General features: G+C 38.8%; 1 protein-coding gene and 1 long non-coding RNA gene across 2 annotated transcripts in view; both read left to right on the top strand.

Moving 5' to 3' along the window:
• Positions 1–23,491, top strand: part of LOC146320401 (uncharacterized) — a 79,553-nt gene extending 56,062 nt beyond the window's left edge. Inside the window, exon 3 of the long non-coding RNA XR_014771503.1 lies at positions 22,950–23,491. This is a non-coding gene — a long non-coding RNA (uncharacterized LOC146320401). The remainder of the gene's footprint in view (positions 1–22,949) is intronic.
• Positions 14,401–16,236, top strand: gas1a (growth arrest-specific 1a). The gene has a single exon (XM_084728639.1). The coding sequence runs from the start codon at positions 14,955–14,957 to the stop codon at positions 15,744–15,746; it is 792 nt and encodes a 263-aa protein (XP_084584765.1). The 5' UTR covers positions 14,401–14,954; the 3' UTR covers positions 15,747–16,236.
• Positions 23,492–27,870: the final 4,379 nt, after the last annotated feature.

The following is a 27,870-nucleotide window of genomic DNA, read 5'->3' as shown; positions in this document are numbered from 1 at the left end:
TGTCAACCCATCATCAATTATTTGCCATGTCCAAATACACAAATTAAATTCACAAAGTGTCAAAAAAGGAAATAGTCTTACACCTATTTTCCTTTTTAAACAGAAAAATTTAACCACCCTCTGAGCACTTTGCTCTCCTTTACAAAACTAAGATGAGCTTATAATTGCCTTGTTAACTCATCCCAAAACACACTTCATTCAAACGTGACAGAAAAACAAATAATATTCTGGCTCTACAGGCTTGTTTTCCTCTCACTCGCCTGCCGGCTCAGTGGGTGCGTACTGTGCAGCTGAATGAGAGTTTCTCTCTGATTAGAGGCTCTCACTCTGCAGGCCGTTAAATTAGCAAAATAACATGACAAAAATTGCCCAGAAAAATCACCCAAAAGAACCAAACGATGATGGATTATATTCATGTAATTACCCTAATATATTAGCCAAAATTTCCTTGGCCCCTGGTTGAAGTTTCCACTAAATTTACTTGAATTGTTTTTATTTAGCCAATTCTGCTAACTAACAGATAAACAAAAAACCCCAGAACCTTTTTGGTGTGGGTAGTAAGGCACACAGAAACTGCAATCAGACTTTTGGAGACTTGAGAAATGCTGATTGCAGCTAAATAACTATGATATATGAATGACTTGGCCAATAAATATTTGTAATAACTAAGCTTCATGCATCACCATCCTGAGCTTCCCTTTCCTGTGGATCAGTGTTAAATTAGCTGTGAATTCCACTTGACTTATTGCTTGTTTATACAACATAAACCAAACAAACATAAACCATCGTAGCAACGATTCTAATGAGAATCTCGAAGCGATCCAATGTGGGAAATGAAGTCATTCATTTTCTCAGCCTACAGATGTTTGGTAGAAACTCCCACATGTTATGTTTATGTTATGTTTATGTGAAGATGGACTCCTAAGAAAATGTTTCCTCTTGGTAGTTTTGTTTGTTTTATTGACGTCCTCTTTTTTTTTGGTTTGGACTGATGCCTTATTCTTGGTAATGGTCTTGCTGTGTGATTTGTGTGTTAGCAGTTGCTGTGAGCTGCCATGTTGAGTGCTGAGTAATGAGGCCAGTGACTGGGTTTCTTTTGTCAGTAGCTGCTGTGATTTGAGTTGAACACCACATCATACCACACAGTCACTGAGTGAGAGGAGTTAATGGATGTAGGAGAATCAGGTCATCCTTTGTGCGTGTGTGAGTGTGTATAAACTCCTGTGAACACTGTACACTTCCACAGAAACCTTCAAGGTGAGAGTATTACAGATTTAGTGTTATATCAGAGTGCAACCTGCGTAACGATGCACTCAGAGCTGCACATGTGGAAGAAGCCATAAATTGTGTCAATGGAGTCGTAACCTTGATGTAAACCGAGCAGAGGAAAAAAAAAAGTTGTGCAGACTTATTTTGCTCCTACCTGACACTGCTGAATTAGCTCAGCGCCCTGATGGATTACCTGCGGCTGACCCGGGGTGTTAGTTGTGATGAATCTGTCCAAAACCATCTGGGGCCCCACTAGAGTTATTGGCTTGCTGTTATCAGCTGAAAGCAGACACTGATGGGGTATTTTGTGGCAAAACATCAGCACCAGGATGGCTTTTGTTTAACATTTGCCAGTTTGGATCCTTACTCATGAGGAAAATGTTAGCAATGCCCGTCTTCTTGCAAAAAAAGGATAAAACTATGAGTGAATCCTGAGAGCATAAAAAAAATGTGCTCTAAAAGTCAGACAGAGTCATCATGATGTTTTGGTTTTGTGTGGGTCTTATCATGGAAAATTTATTGTGCAATTATTATGATGAACTTGTGGTTGTGAAATTATTTAATGTGGTAATTTCAGACATTGGCAATACCAGACTGACACACATGTGAGCGGACCAAATGCATCAGTTTAAACCTCTGTTTGCCAAGAACATTACATTTTGTGGAAGGAATTTTACATGATGTCTTTAAAAAATATCATAATATCCTCCCTGCAAAATTCTGATAGTGAGATGTTGTTATGTTTTTTTTTTATTTGGCTTTTCTAATGAGTCTAAGATGGACATTCTGTAGACAGAGAGGCATCAAATTGTAAGAGTTTTATCATTATCATTATCATTTATTGTTATAGACCCTATTCATCAGATGCTTGATAAGAAAAACATCAAATTCATAAGGACTGCTGTGACACATTAAGTTAATGAATGTGTCAACCTTTTCATGAAATGGTCAATATTTTCACTTAAGAATTTCACTCAAAATGATTAAGCTAATCGCTGGCAAATTAATTTTTGCATCAGTGTTGGATAAGGAAAATAATTTAAATGATTTCTAGACTGTAACAGCAGTCCTCAATGTTAGTTGAAACCATTTTCTTCCTCATACATGGCTGTGATATAACATAATAATAATATAACACAGCCTAATGAACGTGAACAGCAGCAAGGAGGAAGCAGATATACATTTAACATGAAGGTGATAAAGAAACATTTAGAGAATGAATTTTAAGTGACTAATACTAACAGATGGTTCTGACAAAATCTGAACAGGACGCTGCCGTCTTGCTGCTGCTGCTTAATATTCTTTAAACTTAATATTCTTCTGAATTATTGTCTTGCAAGCTTCTGTTAACCTTGAGAAATGATTTGGAGAAGCATGTGGCACATTAAAAACATCACTTGTGGCTTCAGGCCTCTATTTGACTGGTTCAGTTAAGATTTTAGACCTGACGATATTTGTTAAAGTTTTTTCAGAATCTGATATATGACCCGTTAGTGAACACTAACTTGTACTGGAGATTCTGGCTCAGATCAACTTTTTGCCCTTTGGTTCAATGACGTGTATTCCTAATCCTGATCTCCTCCTCCCTCAGCTCTCGCCAACACACTTGTCAGTCACTTTGATTCGTTGTCTTCATTGAAACACCAAGTAGCCTGAGGCCAAGGTGATTGGCATCCATAGGAAGGAAGCTAAAGGTGAAGGCAGGGAATCCTTGTCCTCAGGATGTTTTTTTTTCTTAGCACTTCTTGTCTTTACATGTTTAGTGTTCATGTTTTACTGCTTTTTGATACTGTTGTTGTGTTGCTATGACTCCCTTCAGATAACCACAACTCAGCTTGGCAGTGACCATGGCAAAAACTATGCAACCAAAAGTGTATTGATCGTCCTTTAGAAGCCTGCTCTGTGCAAATGGATGACAGTGAGGACACAATTTTACAGACAGGAGGAGCACATCATTATTATTATTATTGTTGTAATTTTAAAAACATCTATATTCTACAAATGTGGTTTCACAGTAACTGAAGCTTACATACAATTTAGACACAGATAAATTGATTCATTATGTGCATGCATACAGTAACAATACTATCCTATATTAGAACACAAAAAGTGCCCCTAAGGAAGGGACTCCATCTTAAAAAGTAAATACAATCAACATTAAGACACTAAAACTGTCAAAGGGCATGTATTTGAAAAATACTTTCTGAAAGCTGACACTTCAAAATGGCGCCTGGGTTTCTTCAAAGTACGCAACATGTGGATTGGTCACATCATTCTTATCCACAGTAATCCCCTCGGAGTCAAGAGTTCATGGAGGATTGATGCATCTCTGGTGCTATGTTAGACATGTGCTTTTTATTTGGTCACCAGGCAGCCGCTCTGCCTTATCAGCATAGCTGAACCAGCTGGGAATGCACTCCTGCACTACTTTGCTGGGGACATTGGCAATAGTGGCTGAAATGTTTTAAAACACACATCAGCTTAAGTTTCATAAATAAATTTACTTATCTTGATCATATTTGCAGTAGTACTCAAGGTCATCATGTGTGTTTTTCTTTTATAGCTAAATTTCTACCCAAAATTCCAAAACAGAATAACCTCAGAAGGTTTTTGTCTTATTCCACTGAAGAAACCAGTTTCTTATTTAAAGTTTCTCTGTTGTACTCCCACAAAATGTCCCCACAACCGAGACCATAGCTTTCAAACTAGAACTGGATATTGCTTATTGTTCAAATGCAAGCTTTGTGTGTACACACCCACGGTTTTTAGAGGTTGGAAACCAGTTGATTGAAAACAGAAAGTGAGTGTTGTATCAAAATCAAGTGAAGCAAGTCCATTTAATTTACTGTATATAGACCTGAGTTCCAAATCACAATTTTGCCTTTTTGCCTGTCCAGCAAGTGTCTTTGTCTGTTTTTGTTGTCGTAGTGTTGACACAGGCTATGATGATGTCTGAAATGATCAATTCTTTCCCATTAGTTTCTCTTAATTCTGCCTGTCTCCTAGAAATTATGTTTGTACAATACTAAATTGTTTTCATAATCATATTGTGGTGAAATGCAATCGCTGTCTGGATTATGTTCAGAGACAACATTTCTCTGAGTGAATGAAACACTACATTTATGTACCACGCTGGAGTCGCAGGGAGGTGGTCGGGGGTGGATGGCAGTCATACAAACTGCAGGACTGTGACACCAGAATCCAGGGCTTGCCTCCAGACTCCTGTCTGTGGTTAAATTTAGGCAACAAAAGCGTTTTGGGTCTGTATTAGTGCCAGTGCCTAAAGGTAGTAACCATTAAAAAAACAGAATAATGCTGTAAACACTAAGAGTGGATAGAGTATTGCAAGATTGCCTATTTTGGTGGGGAATAGAAACTAAATATGTTGCCACTAACAACATTTTTGTGACTTGCCAGGTAGGCGACATTAATTAACAACATTTAGTCATTAAGGTAAGAGAAAATTTGATTTGGTCGGGTTACGTTTCCCTCATGTATAAATAGTTGTTTATAAAGGTAACTTTGGGAGGCATGGTTTCTTAATTTGACCAATCTTAATGGTTCTTGAGGTATGAAGGAAACTCCAGACTAAGGCTGCAACGGTATGGATTTTTTCTGACAGCGGTGACAACATATTTCTGCAGGATGGTGGTTTACTGTGTTACTAATTACGGTTTACTTTACTGTTAAGCCAACATGAGTGCTGTACATTTACGTTGTTGCATCCCTTTCAGAAGCTTTGTGATCCAACCTTGAGCTGCAGCTTCTTTTTGGACACAGGTTCTATTCTTTAGGTGGCAACAGTTTTTGCCTTATCTTGGTAGGAAGTTGTTCTTGCCATGGTGTTTTTGTTGTCCTTGGAGATCGCCTTAAATCAAACAGACTGGGAAATTAATTCCTTGGAATTTATATTAATAACATTTGAATTCTGTGGCAACTTGTGGTTTTTGTTAACTATTGAGGTAGTTATTTGTTTATTACAAACGAGCCACAACTGTTTCCTTTAATAACATGAAGCACATTTCTTTCTGATATAAGATGATTGGATATCTTTTTTAAATCAACGAAATGGGGAAAATATTGAAGCTTCAGTGAATAGACAGAAGTGAAAAATAGGTCACATATTATTACTTTAATTGTGAGTTAAGCTGCTTTTCATTAGCTATCCACAGATCTTATGAGTTATTATTATTTGGACCGGCCTCAGTCTTTTTGAAATACCACAGTGATCTTTCATTGAGAATTAGATTTGATAGGAGTCCAGTGCCAGCAGGATTGTGGTGAGTTCATTTCCTCCATGTGCAGCGTGGGAGGAGGAGGAGCAGGAGGAGGAGAGGGGGTGCTTCGGGGGGGCTGCAGAGGGGCAGTGGTCTTGGAGGAGTTAAGAATGACACGCAATTAATCAGCCCCGGCGGACGACCGATATCACTTCACTGTGGAAGCTGGAATAGAGGCCCGTCTGTAGTGAACAGCTGCGGGAGGAAGCCGGCCCTTTGCCTTTCTTAGACATGTGGACGGAGGGAGGAAGAGAGAGAGTGAAGTAGTGAGAGTGTGTGTATATATGTGTGTGTGTGAGGCCACTTACAGATGGGGTGGAGGAGGGGAGAAGGAGACGAAGAGGAAGAGAAAAAAAAATGAAGGTTTTAACAGCCTACCCACATCTGTTTATTTAGAAAAGAAACCATTGTGTCATTCAGTTATTCTAACAACCTACACCAGGGCCAATGTTAGTCCCACAATGACGGCTTTTTAAATACACAGTTTACACTCCTATGAAGTGGCCTCATAACTGCGTCGGAGCCTCAGGAACGTGCCAAATGGGGGAGCATGCTAGGGTTTCACATTCCCTGCCGCACTACTTGACGTCTCTATAGCAGACTGTGATGCGAGAGGTTGGCCGGGGTAGATCTAGTGGGGGCCATTTGTCTTGGTCTTGTGTGCTTTTTCTGGGTCTAATCTCTTAAATTGGTACTCGAGGTTTGGAGGCCTGCCAGAAGACCGCAGGGGGTTCTGGGACACAAGTTTGAAAGCAGTGGAGAGATGGTATTCTGCTGTGTGCTCTGTTGTTTACATATCCTATCAACTGTATACTCAAAGGCTGTGTAGTATAAATGTCACAGATACACAGACAAGTCCAGTAAAGTGTGCTTCTTTTATTCATTTCTAATATAGTCTCTTCAATTACAAAATCATAAAAGAGCCCTGCTGCCAGACAAGAATATTGATAAGTATGATTTCATTAGTGTGTAATAACCTGAAAATGAGAATTGCTGTGTTTTCTTTAGCTTAGCATGAGCCATTTATGGAGCCACAGAGGTTGCAGGTCTTTCTTCATGGAGGTCACCTTACATCCAACACACTGGTCCTTTAAGGTCTTTTTTTTTAAAAACATCTAATACCAAGATGTTTAAGACTTTCTACAGTATCAGGGCAGAGCAACTACAATGTGGTTAAAGTTAGGGAATGATTTATGCAAATAAAGTATTGTCATGGTTGGGGTTTGGCAAATAAAGCAGTTGCAGCAAGCTGAGTAAATCTCTTTATAATGATGTATGAAATGACAGTGGAAAACAATGTGACACTCACCAATCTCATCAGGATGCTGTTTTTAGTCAAAAAGCGCTAAAACAGCATTAAACTGCTGATACACGATTAAAGAAGCAAGATGTTTCCAGCATGAAAACCAAAAACCAGAGTGAAAAGAGAATGACTATTGTACTTACATTCATCATGTGGTCAGAAAACAAATGAATGCTAATGTAGTTTCATAAGTGCTGGATGTATAAATAAGCAACTGTTTTGCCATATGAGCTTAAAAGGTGATGATATGTAAGAGTTGTGTTTACAACTTTTTTCTGCTTCCTGTTATTGGAGGCTCGAGTTTATGGAATAATAACAGTTTCCGTTACTTTGGTACAGTGGTGTAAGCCTTAGCGTGCTCACAATCACAATGTAAACATGCTGATGTTTAGCATTTAAATTGTTTATGATGCTCACCATCTTAGTTTAGTGTGTTAGCATGCTAATAAAGTAAAGTTGATGATGGCAGGTAAGTACCATATGTATTGGATGAACAGAAATTTTGACCAGATAATGGAGCTAACTTTAATTGTGGGTCTGTGAAAGGAAACAAATGCTGGTCACCTACATGAAGTCAGTTGTGCTACATGCACACCCAACGCTCCAACCTCCAAACCCTTATGTTCTGCCTTGTTAAATCTAAGGCAAAACTTCTTGCAAGGGCACTGAATTTTAGCCTAAATCATGACCTGCCAAATCATCTAGTATGAACAAAATTTGTGGGTTACCGGGGCTGCCGTAAAGACATACCTAACATCACATGAAAACACAGGAAAAAAAAATATCATGTAGGGCTGAGTTTTAAAAAAACTAAAACTTTTGCAGTACCAATACTATCAAGTTTCAAGAAAGTTGCCAAGAATTTTAAGTTAAATGTTTTATCATATCTTTATTCTTGCTTAATTATTTTATTTATGAGATAGTTCTAGATGTAAATAAGAATTTACCTACTTTTTTATTTTATTTAGGCAAAGTTCTATTAAGGCGACATTAACACACAGAAAAGTTGTGAAATGAATTTTGTTTAATGGGAAAAGCCTTTTGTAGAATATATGTTTATATTTGGATACTGCATTGGCAGCAGTATTGAAATATTTCATATGGTACCCAGGCATACCATTAATATGCCATTAGTCAGGAAAATGACTAAACCACTTCAGGTTCTTGTAAATTGTCTGACAAAGTAGCCAAAAAGAAACTTTCCACTTTGCCTAGTTTGCATTAATTAACAGTGGACTGTCATAAGTCTCTGTCACCCTCTATAATGAAGCTGAGCCTTTCATCAGCAGCAGATCAGGAATGCTGAGCACTTGTGGTCAAAGTGATTATGAGTATGTTTGCTTTGTTGTGTTTTTATATTGTTAAATTCTTCCTTGCTGCGTTCCATGTTTGGGAGATTAAGGTCATATGTCTTTGTCGGGGGGGTTAGGCCTTTATTGGTTGGTCCATATGTGCTGGTGTTTGTGTGCAGTGATATGAAAGGCCTTCGGGTCTGTCTAAACAGCTTCTCATACGGGCTGATGGCTGAGCAGCATGTGTTGCAACAGCTGCTCATGTGATATGTGGTGTGTAAAGATTCATAGAGGTCTGTCAGGGTAAACACTGCACAAGTTACCTGGTTGTAATTGTTGCTCTTAAGGCACATGCTCCACCCCAAAATGGACTGTTAGTTTACCATGAGGACAGAGATGAGTACCTCTTAAGGTGGGCGCTTGAATATTTTTGGGTTGTGGGCAAAACAAGACATTGGAGGACTTCACCTTTGGGCTTTGGGAAACATTGATAAATATTTTTCACTATTTTCTGACAATTTATTGGCAAACAACTACTGATTGATTCATCAAGAGAATAATCGACAATTAATCAACTACAGAATTACATAAGATTTGAAATAACACAAACCCCCATTACTTTTTAATATAATTTTTTTAGGGCACCCCAAAATATTCTTTCATCTTATTGCTGAAATATTGACTCCTGTTTTTTCTTCTATACCACATTCATATATTTCGTAGTTTTAAGTAAAACTTTTGTAAGTTGTTGAATTGTTATATTGATCCAGAAGTTATTTCAGTGATCAGTTTTCTGGATAAAATGGTACCGTTTATTAGGTTTTACTAAGAGCAAATTACTGACAAACAAACTATGACTGGCTGCTCCCGACCAAACTGGCCAAACTTGTGATGACTGTTTTGTCAGAGTTTGTTTCCTCTTTTGATGGTGAATCAAACATGTAGATCAGATCATGTTGGATCCTGTAGAAATTACAGTGCAGTGGACTGTGCTAAAAGGGTCAGCAGGATCAGTGCCTCTTTGACATGATGGATGACTTTAATCTTACTGATTAAAGGAACATGCGGCCCATAACACTTCATTTAACATTTTACCCATTTAGCAGGATTTTGAAGTGGGGATCCAAACACTCTGTATGGTTACTTTTAAGTACAACAGGAGAGGAAGTTTGATTCTCTTACTCCCTAAAACCATGGATTTGTATCACTGGTTTTTGTGTTTATTCCCTGAAAGCTGCGTTATATCAATGTTTTTCATTGTTGTAAAAAAGGAACAGTTGTGTTGTTTTGTTGTTCAGTACTGCAGGGGATTTTCCCCTTAGTAGTGTCCCATATTTCTAGGGATTCATGTATTGCAGCTAAAGCACTCTAGAAATGGTAAAAAATAGGGTTTTATTTATGGCTTTCTGTCATTGTCTGTACAGTTGTAATCACTTGTGCGTCACAATTCCAAACTGAACAAATCAACACAAATCCCTGGAAGAGGACGGACGAAACAGAGGCAAGTTAATAGGCAGACACGCGGAAGGAAATGAATCCTTAATCTTTTTTGGTTCTGTTCCAAATAACTTATCACTTGCCATTATCGCTTCTCTGAAATCTCAAAGAGGAAGCAATTTGAATGGATAGTTCCTGCCAACTCATTTCCTGTATCCTGATATTTCCTTTTCCAGACGGTGCAGTGTAGGCCCACGGCCGCTGACCAGCTCTGCTGGGATTCTGCACACTCACTTATTGATGAAATCCTCACAACATATGCAACTCTCTTTACACTTCAACAACAAGAGTCCTGTGATTATTCTTGAGTTAAAAATTTTAAAAATGTGGAATCAAAATTTTCAGAATATGCAAAATAGGGCATCAGAAATGTCTTTAATGTCATTAATGTGGTTTTCTTGTAGAGAAATGATTAAGAATTGGAAACCATAATCTTGATTTCAAACCTTACTTCAAAGCTGTATTTCAACTACCAGATTTTTTCCTTTTCCTCTGCTCCACTGCACTGTGCTTTTAGAACAGCAGATATGAAGGGATAGTGCTCTTGATTCATCTGCACTTCGTCAATTGACCCCAGCTTGATTTTGCAGGCTGACATAACTGAATGACTTTAAAAATTGATTGATGGTAGCTCAACCATATAAAAATGCTGGACTTGTGCAGGACATCCCATGTCACATGGCAATCAGTAGTCTGCAGTGTTTTCACATCAACTTTTTGTTCTGGCTCAGTTCAAGTTTCATTGAGGTCACACCAAAAAAGCGGATATGGACAGATGTGTCAGATCATAAACTCTGGTTGTGAAAAAACCAAACAATCCTGTAAATTACTTGTAATAGCTTTAGTTAACATTTTTGTCCTCAGACCTTCATCAAGTAAAATACCAAAATGTAATTTAAAAAGGGAGTGCAAGTGCAAGATAGTGTTTTGAATGGATTGGCTAGTTCATATGAGGATTTTCACACATCAATTTTACAAACACATTTTAAAAGCTTGTCATTGTTTGTGCAAAAATGAAACTGTGAAACGTAAAATTAACAAAATGTTTAACAAAACATTGGATAGATTACATAACACCTATTGGCAATGCTTGGGCCATATTCCGGTCGACTGGACTTAATATCCTGGTACGATGTTCTTCACAAACTGTTACTGAACCTGGAAAGCTCTCAGTGTTCTGAACACCAGCAGGGGATGGTTTTAATATCATTATGTTTGTCCCTTAATTGGACTGTTGCGGCAAGAACTGAAGTTTAATTGAGCCCTCAAAGTAACGACACTCTGCTCTCAGTGCGGCACATCTGGTTTAAACGTACAGCTGTTGGCAAACACAAAAGTGTTGGATGGTTTGATCAGCTTTTTTTTCCACCTGTGAGTGTTTAGGCTGAAAGATTTTTTTATGTGGCTGATGAGTTTTTAAAGAGGCATTTTGTCCTAGAAGTCTTGACTTAATCCGTTTTTAAAAATATGCAAATTATTATGCACTCTGCTGCTTTATTAACACTATTATAAAATGATGAATGAATGAATGCTTCACTTGAATGGTGTTGCCTCTGTTTCATATTACAGTTGCGCTAAAAGCACTTGAAACAATGAAGATGGTGGTGTTTGGGGATCTTTTGTTGAAGCAGCACACAGTGTTTCCATTCTTTGTGCTGGAGGGAAGCAGGAGAGGACTCCTGAGGTATTGAGTTCCCTGTATCCATCATTTTCGACGAGTTAGGACCTTGGAGTAGCGCCAGCAGTGTCTGCGCTAGCCAGCCGTAACTGACATTGAGTGCATTGTTTGCAGTGGGAAGCTCACGGCTGTGGCCTAAAGGTACATTCCTGAGATCAGAATGCTGTTTGAAACACAAACAGCCTTTGTGCCCTCACTGCTCTCCTTCCCTGACTCCCTCATCCACATCAAGCCTCAAGAACTGAACTGCCTCCTCTCGCTCATGTGTCAACATGTGGGCTATCATTTTACTCACACACACACACACACACACACACACACACACACACTTGTGTCATTTTGATGATGATGTCCGGGCAGATATCTAATCTCTTGAAAAAAAAAGCTGTAAAGTCAAAGCTGTTTCTAAAACAAACAAGGTATTTAGATTTTTGCAGACCTTTTTGATGGTCAGTCAAAGAAAAAGTATCAGAAAAATAAAAACATACGTTACAATACATTCAGGGCTGCTTCAAGAGTCAAAATTTTGACTTTCCTCTGCAGCAACCAGGTCTGTGATTTTGTTTTTTCATATTATATTTATTGTGTTTTCATTGTGACAGATTAACATTGGAAACACTGATTAGGATCGGCAATTGTATATAGACCTTAAGTTCAACATGTCTCCATGAATGTGGACGTTCATATGAGATTAATTGTAGGGTTGACAGAATGAATAATTTCGATAATTTTTTAAAGAAGAATTGCAAAAACATCACTGATTTCAGCATCTCAAACAGGAAGATTTGTTGGTTTTCTTTAACAGTAATGTGAATAACTTTGAGTTTTTTGGCATTTGATCAAACAAAACAAACACATTTCAGTACAGTATGGCTGGCACTTCACACTTCACTCATGATTTTCTGACATTTTATACACCAATATTGCAATATTCTGGCTTGTTGATATAGTGATGTCATACTGTTATAGCAGCAACAACAGGTGTGGCTGAAAGTGAAAGTAGCATCACTGCTAGGTCCACAATGGAAGAGTTAGTTCCAAAAAGGGAAGCGACTTTAGTAATGTGGAAGTGGTTTGGTTACAAAAGATCAGATGTACAACAAAGAAGTTCAAGAAGATTATGACGACAAAAGGAGATAATATAGACAATAACAAACCATTTTCACCACCTAACCAACCAAAAATATTTTTCAGTTTTTTGTCTCATCATCAAGAAAATTGTTATCGCAGAGAGTCATATTGCCCAGCCAATTTTGCCTCAGATATCCCCATTTAACAAGATTGCTGTGGCTTCCCTTTCTGTCTGCACACATTAATTAACTACTGTCCAATGCAACATTTCATGTTATTTATCTGTTGATTAGTTAATACCGAGATGAAAAAAATCACTAACTGATGCAAAGCAGTTTGAGAAAAAGTTGGCAAAGCTAAAAAAAGTGCTTACTCAATTTCAAAAACTCCTGCAGTCCACTTAAAATCACAGGGTGATGATGGGTTGAAGTCACTCAGGTTTAACGGACATCAGTATGACTCCTCCAGGCAGGATTAATATCAGATCACATGTTAAGGCAAGACACTGCAGAGAAAAGTGCCTGTGCTCTGATTCACCGGCTTAACATTTGACAGCGTATGATGTAGTACAATAATATGAGGGAGGTTAGCCTTAATGAGTGATTATATTAAATGATGTTCACTGAGTGCCCTGTTACTGCACAATTAATTTGTACTCAACTGCTCTGCTGAGGAAGAGTTAATAGGATGTGGATGATTAAATTATCAGTGAGGATGCTGCTCAGATCATTAGCACTGCAGGCATGAAGTTGTGGAGTACAATTTATTATTATACAGTAGTGCAGTCAGTGTCATTATCAGTTATCTACAGGATATATACTGTATAAAAAAAGGTGTTAATTAGGGTGTCATTGTGGCTGAAACGCATACACCACATACTGTGATTGTGATGGCCCCAGTTTCTGGCTGGGAACCTCTATAGATTGCTGCCCCCCCTCTATCTCCCCGTGTTTTCTGTCGAAGACAAAAAAATGCCAAGATAATAGTGTGTGTGTGTGTGTGTGTGTGTGTGTGTGTGTGTGTGTGTGTGTGTGTGTGTGTGTCTTAAGACACTTATTTATATACCTCCTTACCTCCAGCTTTGTTTGTTTACATTGCTTATGTGTACAGTTGTGTATATTGTATACGTATTTTTTACACATTTTCCCTTTTTTTGCTGTTTCTGTTTGTCTTATTGCTCTGTGTATTTCTATTATTGAATGGGAGCAACTGTAACGTAGCACATTTTCCCTCCAGGGATCAAGTAAAGTATTTCTGATATTGAATTTCTATGATAATAAACAGGGAAGATTGATCATCTATGTGAAATCAACTCCCTAACACATTTTTCTGTGAATGGAAGAGCAACACTTTATCCAACTCTTCAAATAAAAAAAATATATACATGAGACACGTCATAAGCCATTTAAATAAACCTGTAGCCTTTATTATCCCACCTATCATAAGGCAAAAAGTAATGGGATTGTAGTGTAACTTAAAATTATGACCCAAATATGGTAATTTGACAAATATCAACAATATATTTTTATGGTAACCTTGTTTTTTCCCTTAAAAGGTTCTGTGAGCATGAAAATGTTTATGAAATAAGTCCATTAAGTTAAATAAGATAAAAAAAAAGAATCCTTTATTAATCCCACAACGGGGAAATCTGTAGTATCACAGCAGCCACGGGGGCAGCAAAAAAAAAAAAAAATCCATCCATTGTTCGTAGCCGCTTATCCTTGACGGGTCGAAAACAATCAAAAATAAGTTAACATCCAAAACAAACAACAGGAACGATACCAACAAGAAACGGATACAACAGCTGGATAAACACCACCATCGCATAGTTTGAATTGTTACACCTGAGTGAAATAATGTTATGCAAGATATGGGAAATGCTTTCTCCACTAAATCTGCACGTTGATCCCACCTCACCTTGGAGTATTTCTCAAGACCATCATCTTCCTCCCACCCAGAACTCCCGCCCATCGCTACGTAAAACCCACAACAAGTGGCCAACCAATGAGGAGCACCTCGCTAATGTGTTTAGAGGGGGCTAAGGAGCAGAAAGACAAATGCTCAAAGGGGAGAGAGTAGAGGACCACTTCGCGACCCACAAGGGTTGTTGTTTTTCTCCATGCACTATTTGTTTGCACTCCCGTGCGCACAAGGACTGCTAAATGACCCAGCGCGGTACTCCACACGGCTCTCGGGACTCGTCCGGCTTCGCTTTCTGGTGGAGATCCGCTAGCAGAGAGGGGATCGCTGCGATGGAATGAGCCGCTGCAGAAACTCTCCGAAACTTGTGGAGAAGTTTTCCTCTGGCGTCTCTCTTTGCTCCTGCGAGTTTGTGTTTTATCATGTATGGATAGCGGGAGGTTCGCTGAAGACTCCGGCTCAGATGGATCAGCGCTGACGGGTTTTTGGAGCCGGGATTACACCGCGCAGTGCCAGCCTGTTGAACGCCCACACACGGGCCTCTCACACACCATCTGCCTCGGAATAAATCTGACTCTCCAGTGAAGACGCTCTCCATGGAAGTTTCACATATGACTCTGCTGTGAGCTTTTCTTGCAGCCTGAACGATGGCAAGCTCCTGCGCACTGGCACGGAGCGTCTGCAGGGCTGTTTGGCCTCTCGGCTGCGTTTTGCTTTTGTTTTTTGGCTGCTTCTCCGTGGCCTCGCCGTCCCACGGTCGGCGGCTGATCTGCTGGCAAGCCATCATGAACTGCCAAGCCGAGCCCGAGTGCAATTACGCGTACGACCACTACACCCGCGCCTGTGGCCCGGTACTGACCGGGGAGAGGAAGAAGTGTCCGAGCCACTGCATTTCCTCTCTCGTCCAGCTCAACCTCACCAAAGCCGGCCCGGCGCTGGAGGACTGCAGCTGCGCACACGACCCGGTGTGCACCGGCACCAAGCGGGCCATCGAGCCGTGCCTGCCCAGGACTACCAGCACCGGCTGCACGGAGGCTCGGCGCCAGTGCGAGAGGGACCAGCAGTGCAGCTCCGCCATGCACGACTACCTGAACCACTGCGGGAAACTTTTCAGCGGGGCGATCTGCACCAACGCCTGCAGGAATGTGATCGCCAACATGCGTAAAATCCCAAAGGGTCAGCAGCTGGACACATGTATGTGTGACGGGACGGAGAGGGCCATCTGTGAGTTTGTCAAGAACAGCATGAAGGCGCTCTGCTTCGATTCTCCGGTCACGGACGAGGGCAGTGGCGACTACGGCCCGGATCCAGATGACGAAGACTACACCGAAATAGAGTTGGAAAGGGTGCAGGTGGGCCGAGGAGACGCCTCTGTCTTAGCAGCCCACTGTGTTTTGACCCTGTTGGCATCCATTTTGGCTCTATTGCCCCTCATTTAGTCCCCGGGTTCATAATCTGCCCCGACTATTGTCCGGATAAAAGGCAATCTAAACTTTTGTCACTCATTGACCTGCTCTTATTGTGAAAGGTTAGACCCTCAGAGACTTAAAGGAGAGGGTGATCTGGCGCAGGCCTTGTTTGTTTGATTTAAAGGGACAGTTCACCTCAAAATTAAAATTACATATTTTTATCCTTACCTGTAGAGCTCTCTATCCATCTAGATAGTTTTGTGGAGTTGCCGAGTTCTTTGGAAATCTGCCTTCATTATCATCATTTATTCAAAGGTAGAGTCAGTCTGAGGTGTTGGTAAACACACCAGAGAGATGCCAGGCCTTCAAATAACAAGTTTTTGGGTTGGTAAAGCATCCTAAGCACAGTAGAATGAGAATAATAAGTAAGTACAGGCAGAGTGCAGAATCTCTGCAGATGCAGCCACCTCCACGCACTTCTAGTTGGGCATAAGTGATGATTGAAAGGAATTATGTTTATAACAGGAACACTTAAAACTAAAATCATCATGAAAGCTTGGAGGTAGTTGTAAAGGAAGAATCCATGGCTAAAACAACGTAAAATTCTCTACCTAAAAATAATATAATGGAACTAGATGGCATTTGAAAAACCCAGCAATGTCTCTTTCTAGAAATCATGACCTGGTTACTCAAGATAATCCTCAGAGCTTGTTGTGAGCAGTTTAATGTAGGAACTACTTTCTGCAGTAGAATCTGTCAGACCTGCTCTCTTTTTGCTAGAAAAAAGTAGTCCCTACATGAAACTGCTTACAATAAGGAGTGTGGATTATCTTGAGTAGCCGGGTCACAATTTCTGGAAGAGACATTGTTGGTGAGTTTTTTATGAATTTATGTTTTATGCCCTTTGAGAAGCACAAGAAGAATGCCGTCTAGTTCCATTACACTGGAGAGAAGGCAGACATCTGTACGCCCAATATCTTCAAAACTCAGCAGCTTACAACTAAACTGTCAAGATGAATGAATAACACTCTGGGTAAGAGGAAAAATATCTCTTTCTGATTTTGAGGTGAACTGTCCCTTTTAAGAGTTTTAAATGCTGAAGGATCTCACACATCAGGATATTTTCTATGCAAATGAGACCAGAAAAATATTTTGAAACTGCCTGAGCTGCTCTCTTATCAAACCACACCACTTCTCGCCTCTCCAAATGCTTTGCTTATCTGATAAGCTAAATTAGATTCTCTCAGTCACAGACTCTGATAGTAAACTCATCACAATAGAGACATGGTTGGCTTGTTTTGGTAACAATGCAACGTTAAATCAGTACATGCTGTGCACTGCCAATCTTTTTGTTTTTTTAAAAAAAGATATGAACTATTTTTATATGACACTGTTGCCATTTATTTGGCACCAGGTTATCTGATTTACAAGTATTTAATGCTGGAATCTATGGACTTGTAAATAGACAAGGAGTTAAAGTGAAACAGTAATTTATTACATGCCACCTACTAGTTACATCCAAATGTTCATCATGTGAATAAAAGACTGAGAATTCCAGCTTTAAAGGGAAGTTATTTTGACTGTATTGTCTTCAAAGATAATGTGCATTGTATATATGTGTATAGCCTATATAGATTTTTTTTCAGAGAATCCTCTATGTTTGAGGCTATGAGATGATTTATTCACTGTGTACCCTAGAGAGAGAAATGTCTAAATCCACTGTATGATTGCCTTATTGATATACTTTTATAGAAGGCATAAAGGAAACTTGAAGATTTCATTCCTGACTGGGTTACTTTGTTGATTTTGCCACATCACCACCTTATTTCAGACAGATATTAAAAGGTCTGAACGAGTTTGAAACCTGTAATAATACATGTTTTGTCGCTCAGTTGGTTTTGGTTTTGTAAACAATATGAACAGCTGTTTTGCTATAATAAGCATGGTGGAAAATAAATGTTGGATTAGTTATTACAATCTAAGATAGTGGTAATATGTGCTAAAACTGTTATACTAATAGAAAAGCATCAGTTTATGCACTCTTTTAACATTTTCTCAGATGATCCTGTCCCCTCTTTAAATTGCATCAGTTTGTATGTATCTAATTAATTTAGGCAAGAAAATGATGTAAATCTGTATGAGTCTTTACACACACACTTAAGATGTGCATGAAAGCTACTTTGAGAGTAAAGGTGATACATGTTTGCTATGCTCTTTATTTAGCCTTTTCAGTAATAATATTTAACGAAAAATATGTAAATCTGATTACTGAGTGAATCTTAACTTTACACAAACTAATTATTAGTTCTGAAAAGCCTGTTAAACTTTGCAAAAAAAAAACTTAGGTCAGATGTGCATGAAATGAGCCACGTTAAGGTAAAAGCAACTTATTTTGATGCATAATAGAATGATTCAAAGTACTGTATGTTGGCTGTGCTCCATAGTTATCCTTTACAGTACTAATTACGGGGGCTATTTAACAAAAAATATGTAAATCTAATTAGTATCTGAATCCTTTCTGAGTCTCCTTTACACACCTATTTTTAGTTACTAAAACAGTCAGATGTGTATGATAATAAGCCACTTAATGGTCAAAGCAGCTTTTGATCCATAACAGACTGTTTTAAAATGCAACATGTTGACTGCGCTCCTTAGTTTGCTTTTACAGTAGTGATTAAGGGATTTTTCTTAGTTCATAATAGTCTATACTATATACAAATCCTGTTGCTTGTGAAAACAAATTCACTCATATAAAGGAGCATTTTTGTATTGAAGCGTGTGTGACATAATTATGGTATTTTACTATTCACTTCTATTTCTGTCACTGCTGTAGCCTACAGTAAACTGTATGGGCTCATTTAAAATGCAGGCCAGCTTCCACTGTTGACTGATAGCCTAATGACCTGCAATGTCTTGATTTAGCTGTCTGTTGTCAAAAGCAACTGGCACCATAAATCAACAAAACACCCTCTCCCCCCTCTCCACCACCAACACTCTCTGTGTTCAGCTATTAGAATTCACAATCTCTGCATGTTAAAGACATAATCTGTATTAACAAAAAAAAAAAAGTAAATATACATCTTTACAAATATTTTATTTTGGTATAGATTTCTAGTAATAGAGTGAAAATCAGGACTTTTGCTATTTACTCAATTTAGAATGATGAAAAATAAATAAATAATCCAGTTTTTTATAAACATTACTGATGTAAACAAACCTTTAACAGCACTAAACACATTCAAAATTCACCTGTTGTTAAATTTGATTATAGATCATTCATTTAATTGACTGGAATTACAAGATACAAGATGCATTTAATTAGGAATGTATTTAAATAATTTATCAAGTCATGTTGTGTCAGTTTTCTAAAAAAAAAAAATTACAGGAATGTTATGAATATTATTTTCATTATATATTGTAGATCATGCGACCCCTCTCCTTGGTCGGCTTCAGGGGCTTTAAATCAGTGATTTGCTGCAAAATGTTTTATTAGAGGGGGGACAAGGGCCCTCCAGCTGAATGGATGGAGGAGAAGTCGAGTGGCATCTTTGTCATGGAAATGTTAAGCACATAATAGTTGGGTAGCACAATAGGGAGGCACTTCATTCTTTCAGGCTGGCTTGACACCTCTGGAGAGCCGAGCGGCGGGGAAGCATGTGGGAACGATCTGCTGCCGCTTGGGTCTCAAGCCTCCACTGCAAGAAAAGAAGAAGAAAACACATGACAGGCCCTGAAGAGGGATGTTTTTTGTTAAATTATCATTTATACCTGAATTAAAAAAAATAAAAAATCAGTCCCTTTTTACCTCAAGAAATGACAAAAAATGTATTCAAACTTCTTACAAAAAGATACAAAAACATTTCTCATTTCTCATGTTTTAAGTGTTAAACATTACAGTAAAAAGTTACAGTAAACCAAAACTCTGTGCTGAAAAATCCCAAAATTCTCTCCATAAATGTGGCTCCTAAATAAAATACCTTGTCAGTTTCTTGCAGTGTTGGTATGTGGTCTGCCGTGCATGAAGCTTTCCAGCAGGAGAATAGCTCTGCAGCCCAGCCGCTTCTCCCCTCCTTCTCCTCCTCCTCCCTCTTCTTGTCTTTCTCTTTTGCCTCTCGCATTTGTTCAGGCAGTTTCAGCACGGAGAAAAAGCGCAGCGTGCGTTGATTAGGCTATAATAATGCACCGTGTGTGAATGGATGAATGAGGTGCAAAAAATCTCACAAATCTGGCCTGCGTGTCATAAAATAGAAATGGTGTACAAAGAGTGCTTGGTTATGTTTGTTGGTGCAGAGCTCACAAGGCAAATGTTAGTTTTTTTGAGGTTTTAAAGGATAAAGTAGATTTTTCTCAAAGTTTTATTCAAAATAAATGTATGAAGCAGTGACAAAAATGATTTTTGACAACATGCAGCCGTCCTGTCTTTCTCCACATACACAGTGGTGTGTGTGTGTGTGTGTGTGTGTGTGTGTGTGTGTGTGTGTGTGTGTGTGTGTGTGTTATGTGTGTGTTAGTGGGGGTGGTTCTGGGTTTAATTTACAAACTGTGGCTGTTTGTGTTCCAGCTCTTTGAGCGTGTGTAAGGTATCTCTGCCATCAACTTTGCTTCAGTGAGCTCAGTTCACTTCCAAGCTCTGTTTCTTTCTTTCTTCGGCCTCTGAACAAAACGGCCCACACTTCACCCCATGCAGATCACTTCACCCCTTCACCCCAAGCATATCACAGCACAATGTTTACAAAGGTGCAGCTCTCCTCACCACTAACGCTGGAGGTTCACTGTAGACTTGGTTGTAAGGGAATCTGCAATAATCCTTACAGTATTTTTTTTTAATTAATTAATTAATTTATTTTTTACAAAATTCATCCTCTCTTCCTTTTTTCTTTCTCTTTCCCTTCCTTCCACTACATTTATTCAACAGTGTTAGTTGTTTCTGGAATTTAAGTTGCCATATGTAGTTACATGACTTCCTTATTACGCTTCGGGATATTTGGCAACATGGAATATTTGACCTTAGGCCTACTTTTCCTTGCAGTGTTTTCAGTTAAGTTCTGGCATCAGCTAGGGTGCTGTTTTTTCCATGCAGAGGTAAATGGAAAACCTATATGGAACCTATTCAGCTGGAACTTGTTTCACTTAAAAAAAATCCTCAATCATAACAAAAAAACTCCAAAAAGCTTCAGTGTTTCGCTGTGTTCTCCAAGGACTTGAGGTTGGAACATGTATGTTGTTTAGTCTTTGTAAACAAGATATGTAAGGAGTTAAAAGTTTTTGTATTTGACTACTTTCCAACAATTTTCTGAATATACATAATACACATTATGTTCAACACTTCCACAAATTCCTGACTTTGATTTTGATAAAACCTACACTGTATTCTTCATACTCCACCTTCTCAGGCCCTGAAGTGCACTGTAAAAAGTATACAGTAATTTAGTGGAATTAACTAATTTTTTTTTGTTAAAAAGTTTAAGTTTTGTTAACTCAAAGCTGTTACAAGGAGTTTTTAACTGGTTATGAAATTTAATTTAATACTGATGCCTCTATATGACCTACATTGGCAAACAAGACCAGTTGTTCTTAATGGTTACCACAGGGTCAGACTCCATGAAATCAGATAAAACAGCCTGTGTTTACATTTTCCCAGACAAAGTTACAGTCAGAAGTACATAAGCCAGTTAAAAAGAAGCAGGAGGGTTTTTCTTGACATAATTTTATTTTCAATGTTATATTTTGAGGTTATTATGCAGGAAACACTACCACTTTTATCCACAAGGGCCTCCAAAATAAACACAATATGAAAGTTCTTTGTAGTAGCTTTAACGTAAATACACAAGTTTTATTTATTCAAGTTAATTAAACCTAAAATTTCTTATGTTTATTTTCATAACACTTCAGAATTCAAAAACAAGTCTTTTGACTTTAAATTTCTAAAGAAACATGATCAGCATATTAGCTGACTTCCCAGCATACACACTAGCATTATACGTTAAAACTCCTCTGAGACTATTCTTTTCATAGTGTGAAAAAAACACATGGTGAAAACTTGCCGTGTGTCTCTTTTACACTTTAAGATAAGTCATGGTTGTTTGTTTTCACAATAATGAAAACGCTGCAAGTCTTGATGATGATTTAGTGTTGAATTAGTTGATAATTAATAAACTGTAATAAATCAGAAATGGTATAACTGGTCAAAGGTGTGAGTTGTGGCTCTGTAAACTGTAATAGTTTACTTAGAAAAAGTTGGGAAACTGATTGCCTCAAAATTTCCAAGTAAAGTAGATCCTTAATTTTAACTTGCTAAAGCATAAAATAACTGTTTAGGCAACTCATGTCAGTCAGTAAAACTGAGAATAGTTAACTCCGAATCATTAAGTAAACTGACTATAAAATGTCTGTTCATACAACATTTACTGTAATTTATCATAAAATGCCATAAGAGATTAAGGAAACATGCTAAGCTGAAATACTCGCTTCATCAACAACGTTACAGCTGCACTGTCCTTTGGAATTCCTCTTCTGGGACAGAAAAATTGTTTTAGTTTGCACATTTAATGTTAATTAGAGTTTAAAATTTATGCAGAATGTTACCTCAACTTGTCCTTTCATGTTAATTCAACATAAAACCTGAAGGCAGTCTGGACGCTAACTTTTTCAAGTTAAAGCAAATAGTTTATTTTTGCAGTGCAAACACCTTACTCCTGATGTGTGCTGACCATATTTCTCACAGCCATTTGTTTTGGCCTTGGCTCCATACGAGCTTGTGCAGAAAGTGATGTAGAAATGGTTGGACAGTTGGAATGGCTGAGATGGAGGAGGAGGCACTGAGATGGAAAGTTCATTTGAAAGGATTTGGAAATAATCCCCTAAAGTTACCACAGGGTATTCGATGGAATGGGCTCCACCTCGACTCCCCTCTGTGTTCCTGCCATAGCTTAGGCACACATTTGTTACTTAAAAGGTAGTTATAAAAAGAGGTGTGTTGCTGTTAGTTGTTTCCTCGTGATTTCCACTTGGATTCTGTTTTGGTATTGTGAGTTATTTCAGTTCTCCAGATGATGCTCTCCTCCTCCTCGCCCTCGCTCTGGGGTTCGCTCTCTGAATTCATGCCATTGGAAAGGAGACGCCAGTGACACGGCGAAGCAAAGATCATTGATTTTGCATCTCTCTCATTAGCTGCTTGGCCGATGCCAGGAGACTTTCAAGAAACTCTTGTTGTTTTTCTCCCTTCTATTTCAGCTGCCACTTTGATTTCATCATGCAAGACCTCTGCTGAGTTCACAACCCTTTGAAATGAGAAAAAGGCCTGTAATCCACTTACTCAAGCTGCGGCCCGACTCCTCGGGTCCTGAGAGAAAACCTGCGGCACTAATCCCACTGTCACCAAGAGAACGCTTTGCTACCTGACTGTTTGTGGCAGCCATTTGATATATTCGCTGTTTAAAATGTTGCTGTTGAGTGTATCACAAAGGGGGTCACAAATTGTTGCACACTGGTTTTGTTAGTTGCTCTGCAGTGCTTATATAGCCAATGTAGTGCTGGAAAAATCAAAAAGAAGAAAAAAACCCCAAACCCATAGTAGTTTAGCTACAGAAGAATAGAAAACCACTGGTTTGCTTAGGAGAAAGGATTCCCATACAGATTCTCAGATGAAACTTTCATGATTCCTGCAGAGAAACTGGCTCATTGTGGCAATAAACAGAATGCTGTGAGAATGAACTGAAAAGAAATGAAAATGGAAGTAATGACTGTGGTTGTTACAGAAATATAGGTAAAAGAAAAAAAAATGGTAATGAGACTACCAAATATACAACACTGCAGTCTAAAACTATGAAGAACCCAATACATGTGTCACATTACCAGTAACTTAAAAATTGTGTAGACTATACACCACAAATCAGAAACGGTCACTGAGGAAATAGAGAATTTAATAGTTGCACCACCAGACAGATTTTTTTTTTTTTTTTTTTCTGCAAAAACTGTCTCTTGGGAGTAAGGGGTAGTGCGGAAAGAAGAATATCCCAAAAATGTAACTGTAGCTGTAAATGGAACATAAACAACTAAGTCCTTTAACCATATCGATTATTTCATTAGCAAAAGAGGAAGTAAGCTGATGAGCATCGAAGTTTGCACAGGGAGGAGGTCATTGTGGCTGGATGGGTCAGCAAAACATCAGATTGGAAAGTTAGAATCTTTAAATGTATGGGATTTTGAGAATTGTCCTTAATAATATTTAGTTTTTCTAAATACACATTATACATGTTAAAACATAGTTGCTGAAAATATGTGAAGAGACTGAGAACTATGTAGCACTGAATTCTGAAGTTAGACTGTTAGACTGTTGTTCATAATTTCTGTGTTCAGGATTTTTTGAATGGACCTGAAACATGGCTCGGTGACGTGCCAGAGCCATGGTCCCCCAACACTATATAAGCTCCACAAGTGAACACATGACTGACACCACCACCCCCCTTTCCTCACCCTCTCTAACAGTCAGTCACAAATGTACCTGAAGCAACTCTCTCAGTCCAAATCAGCTCCCTTCAGTTCCAACAACCCGACACAACAACAAAAACAAAATACTGTCCAGTCACCATGAATTGGCTCCGGTGGCTCAAACATATCTGGACATGTCCACTAAGGCTGCCACATGGAGCATCCGTGTTTCAGGTCATTTTCAGGTTGTGGTGGTGTTTGACACTGAGACAGTAGAATGGACACACCCCCAGCGTTTCAGAGCAGAGAAAACCTACTTTTAGATTCCTTTTTTTTAATCGTTCAAATTTGGCTGGGTGGTTAACACACGTTTCTGTGGCGTGACAAACTTAGAAAACATTTATTTTTGCATTACAGTATCTTTAAATGAACAACAGTCACAATCCCTTTCGATCGCACATGTGCTTACACTCACGAGCAAGTATCTTGGGCATCGGCCAGAACATTGATGTGACACAGGAGAGGCTGAATATGATTAACCAGCATCATGCTGATAGAGGAGGTGAGTAAAGTCAGGCTTGTGTTGTGGTGGGTGCTAATTGCAGACTCTATATCTAAGCTAACATTAGTTAGTGTTGCATGCTGTTGAGGTTGTTTAGGAGAGGAAGAGAGGCAAGATGTTAGGAAGTGCACATAAACGCCACATCCTTTTGGTTTGCCCAGACAAACTGTTGACACATATATGTCTGATAGGATAAAATGATGAAGTGATGACATTATATGTTGAAAAGGTGAAAGATCAACTCTACTGTGACATCATAATTTTCTGCAAAAATACTTGAAACTCTGCATCAATCCTCTGTACTCCTCTGTAAAATAGCCTCTAAGTGAACACAGCATGTTTCTCACTGGAAATTATTCTCTGAAATCACATGTCAATATAGTGATTAGGTCCATTTTGCCAAAAAAATACACTTAATGACTTTTATTAAATTCTTCATATACGAGTCTGAACAGACTTGGATATAAACTGCAACTTGACTGGTTGGCGGAGGCATACAACCGCAAGGCAGTAATTCTAGTTTATTGTAACCATGATGACAAAGCTTGCCAAATGTTAATGAAACTTGACTGAATGATCTTTTCCTAAACACAGCCAAGTCATTTTGTGCCTAAATCTAACCAAACCTTTAAACCATAGTGCTGCCACATCATAGAACAGATTTAATTTTCAGCATCGAAGGAACACAGTGATAATGTTGTCCTGTCAATACGGACATCAAATCACAAAATGCTTCTGTGTGTCATTTTAGAAGGCCTGTACAAACAACATATTTTGTCGTTTAATTTGGAAAATTTCTTGCAATAGTGAGTTACTGTTGACCTAAAAGTCTTATGATATGATATTTGATATGATTATTGTCTTGTTCTGAGGGTAGAAATGTATGTAGAAGTTCATATAATGATCAGCCTAAAAAAAACTGCTGTATTTCTGTCTGACATCGTTGGATGCAAAAATAAATGAACTGTTCAAAGTACATGTTTGTGTACAAACAGCTGAGATAGAATGGCATATGGGTAGATGTCTGAGCACTTGGCAATGTTTTGTTGAGTAATTGTTATTGATCAGCCCTATGAACTCTGCGCAGATATATAATGGAGTCCTGCAGTAAGTTCTACTTTACAGCCTCTTTAATTGAAGTTTACGTGCTCTGTCTGTCCGGCTAGAGTGAAGCTGCGCCCTCCGTCAGCCTGTAACAGGGAGCGGGTCCAGCTGCTCTGCGGGCTCGGGGGGGACATTCCCAGCATGTTCACACATCACTGGAGGAGCCGGAGTGTTTGCCTTCACTTTGACCACAACACAAACAACCTCACCCACAAATAAACAAAACACGAGGCAGGGGCCAGAAGTGCAGCCGGACGCAGTCCAAGAGGAGCTGAGACGACGAGGCAGGGCCGCCTCTGTTTGGTTTGCTTGTGTTTGTGTTTAAATGTGTGTGTACATGTTGGTGCGTATGCAAATGCTTGCATGTGCAACTGGAAATGAGTGTCTGTTTGGGAAGGATAGCAGCTGATTGTTGTTTTTTGAAGTGTTTTTGGTCACACATTATATAACAGTGCACAAATAGGACGTAACAAACCGTACAAAAGACATAAATTTGTTCTTAGACAGTATTAGACCCTTTATTAGACCCTTATTAAACCCTTTATTAGCGGGTAATTAGGGATGCATTGCAGCAGAAATGTACTGTAAACTAAAGTGAAATCACATATCTGCTACTTCCACATTTAAAAACAATGTGTGAACCAAATCTATAAAGTAAAGGGCAAAATGGTAGAGGAATATTTTGTATATGGGTGACTGCACAGACTTATTGTAATACTATAGGCAGATGTGGCATCAGTCTTGAAATGTTCCAATGTGTCCCCATTTACCCTCTAATAAGGTTTCATAAGGGTCTAATAGTGGGGTATAATACACTTTAGTCTACAGTACAGTTCTGTTGTAATCTGTCCCGAACTACACTCAAATAAAAAAGTTTCATAAGAGTCTTATAAAGTGCCTAATAGTGGCTAATATTATTTCTAGTTTAGTACAATACAAATTGCATCTTGATGTGACTTATTAGTGTACTGTCAAATAAAGTGCACCTTTCTTAAAGATAGATGCACCAAAGCTGTTTAGCCACTCAACACTTTTTCCCCAACATGATCACCCATAACCAACCTTTACCTCTAAAAACCTCTTCTAGCTGTGCACTTTTGAGAGGCCTCCACAATTCAAGGAATTAGAAGAGAGGGGCAGAGGAAAGAGGGGGGAGGGGCAGGGACGAGAGGACAGAGAAAGAGACAGAGAGAGGAAAACACAAAACTTGCTGACACGGGGCATAACTTAATTTCCACGGTAGGGGGACAGCTGTGCAGTGTAATCTGCCATGGCAGCCCATTCAAACTTCAATGGCAGGCTTGACCCGCCAAGGAAAACTCCAACTACAGCCAGCCCCTTCTCAGTGAAGGAGGTGGTGACCGGGCCACCATTTATGGGCTTGTCTTAAAGAAACATACCCCTCTTGCTTGTTATTGATGACACCCCCAGTCCCGAGACACACACGCATGCACACACACACACACACACACACAAACACACACATTCAGAACAGTGGGATTCTTGGCTGCCATAATATTTCAGGAGGCCACATGAAGTTTTAGGAAGATCATATTGCAGTTGTCTTCATACAGAGCAATTTCAGCTTCCCAATGATCATCACCAGTTGTGGCAAAAGTGGATTTATTTCCAGATATTCTGTCTCTGTGGAAGATTGTCTTTGCATCATTTCCTTACCACCTCGCTGCAAGCTTCCTGACAGTATTAAAATTGTGTTTGCACACAGCAAAAATGTCTTCTCTCAATATTTTTAGTGTCCTTAATGCTATCATGTGCACTGTGACCAAAAGAAAGTGACAAGAAAAACCTCATCCAGACCACAAAAAGACACTGTTGTCTGGTAAAAAAGGTAATCACAATATGATGTCATGTAGCAACAAATTGCAGTGATCAATCGAGTATGTGCAAATGCCAAGTACTTCTTGATGGTATAATTTTAATGTTCAGGTGCTAAATAATTTCTGCTATGATTTTGTAAATAAACAGAATTTATGTTTATAATCAGCGCTCTCACCAAAATACATTGTTTTGTCTTTGAGGTTAATCATCAAACATTTG

The sequence above is a fragment of the Lutjanus erythropterus genome, chromosome 10, assembly GCF_056507025.1.
Source record: "Lutjanus erythropterus isolate fLutEry1 chromosome 10, fLutEry1.hap2, whole genome shotgun sequence".
In the NCBI taxonomy this organism is placed as follows: Eukaryota; Metazoa; Chordata; class Actinopteri; order Lutjaniformes; family Lutjanidae; genus Lutjanus; species Lutjanus erythropterus.
This window is presented reverse-complemented; position numbering and strand designations above follow the sequence as displayed.

Excerpts from the sequence above, each read along its gene's own strand:
- gas1a (XM_084728639.1), top strand. The coding sequence starts at position 14,955 with ATGGCAAGCTCCTGCGCACTGGCACGGAGCGTCTGCAGGGCTGTTTGG.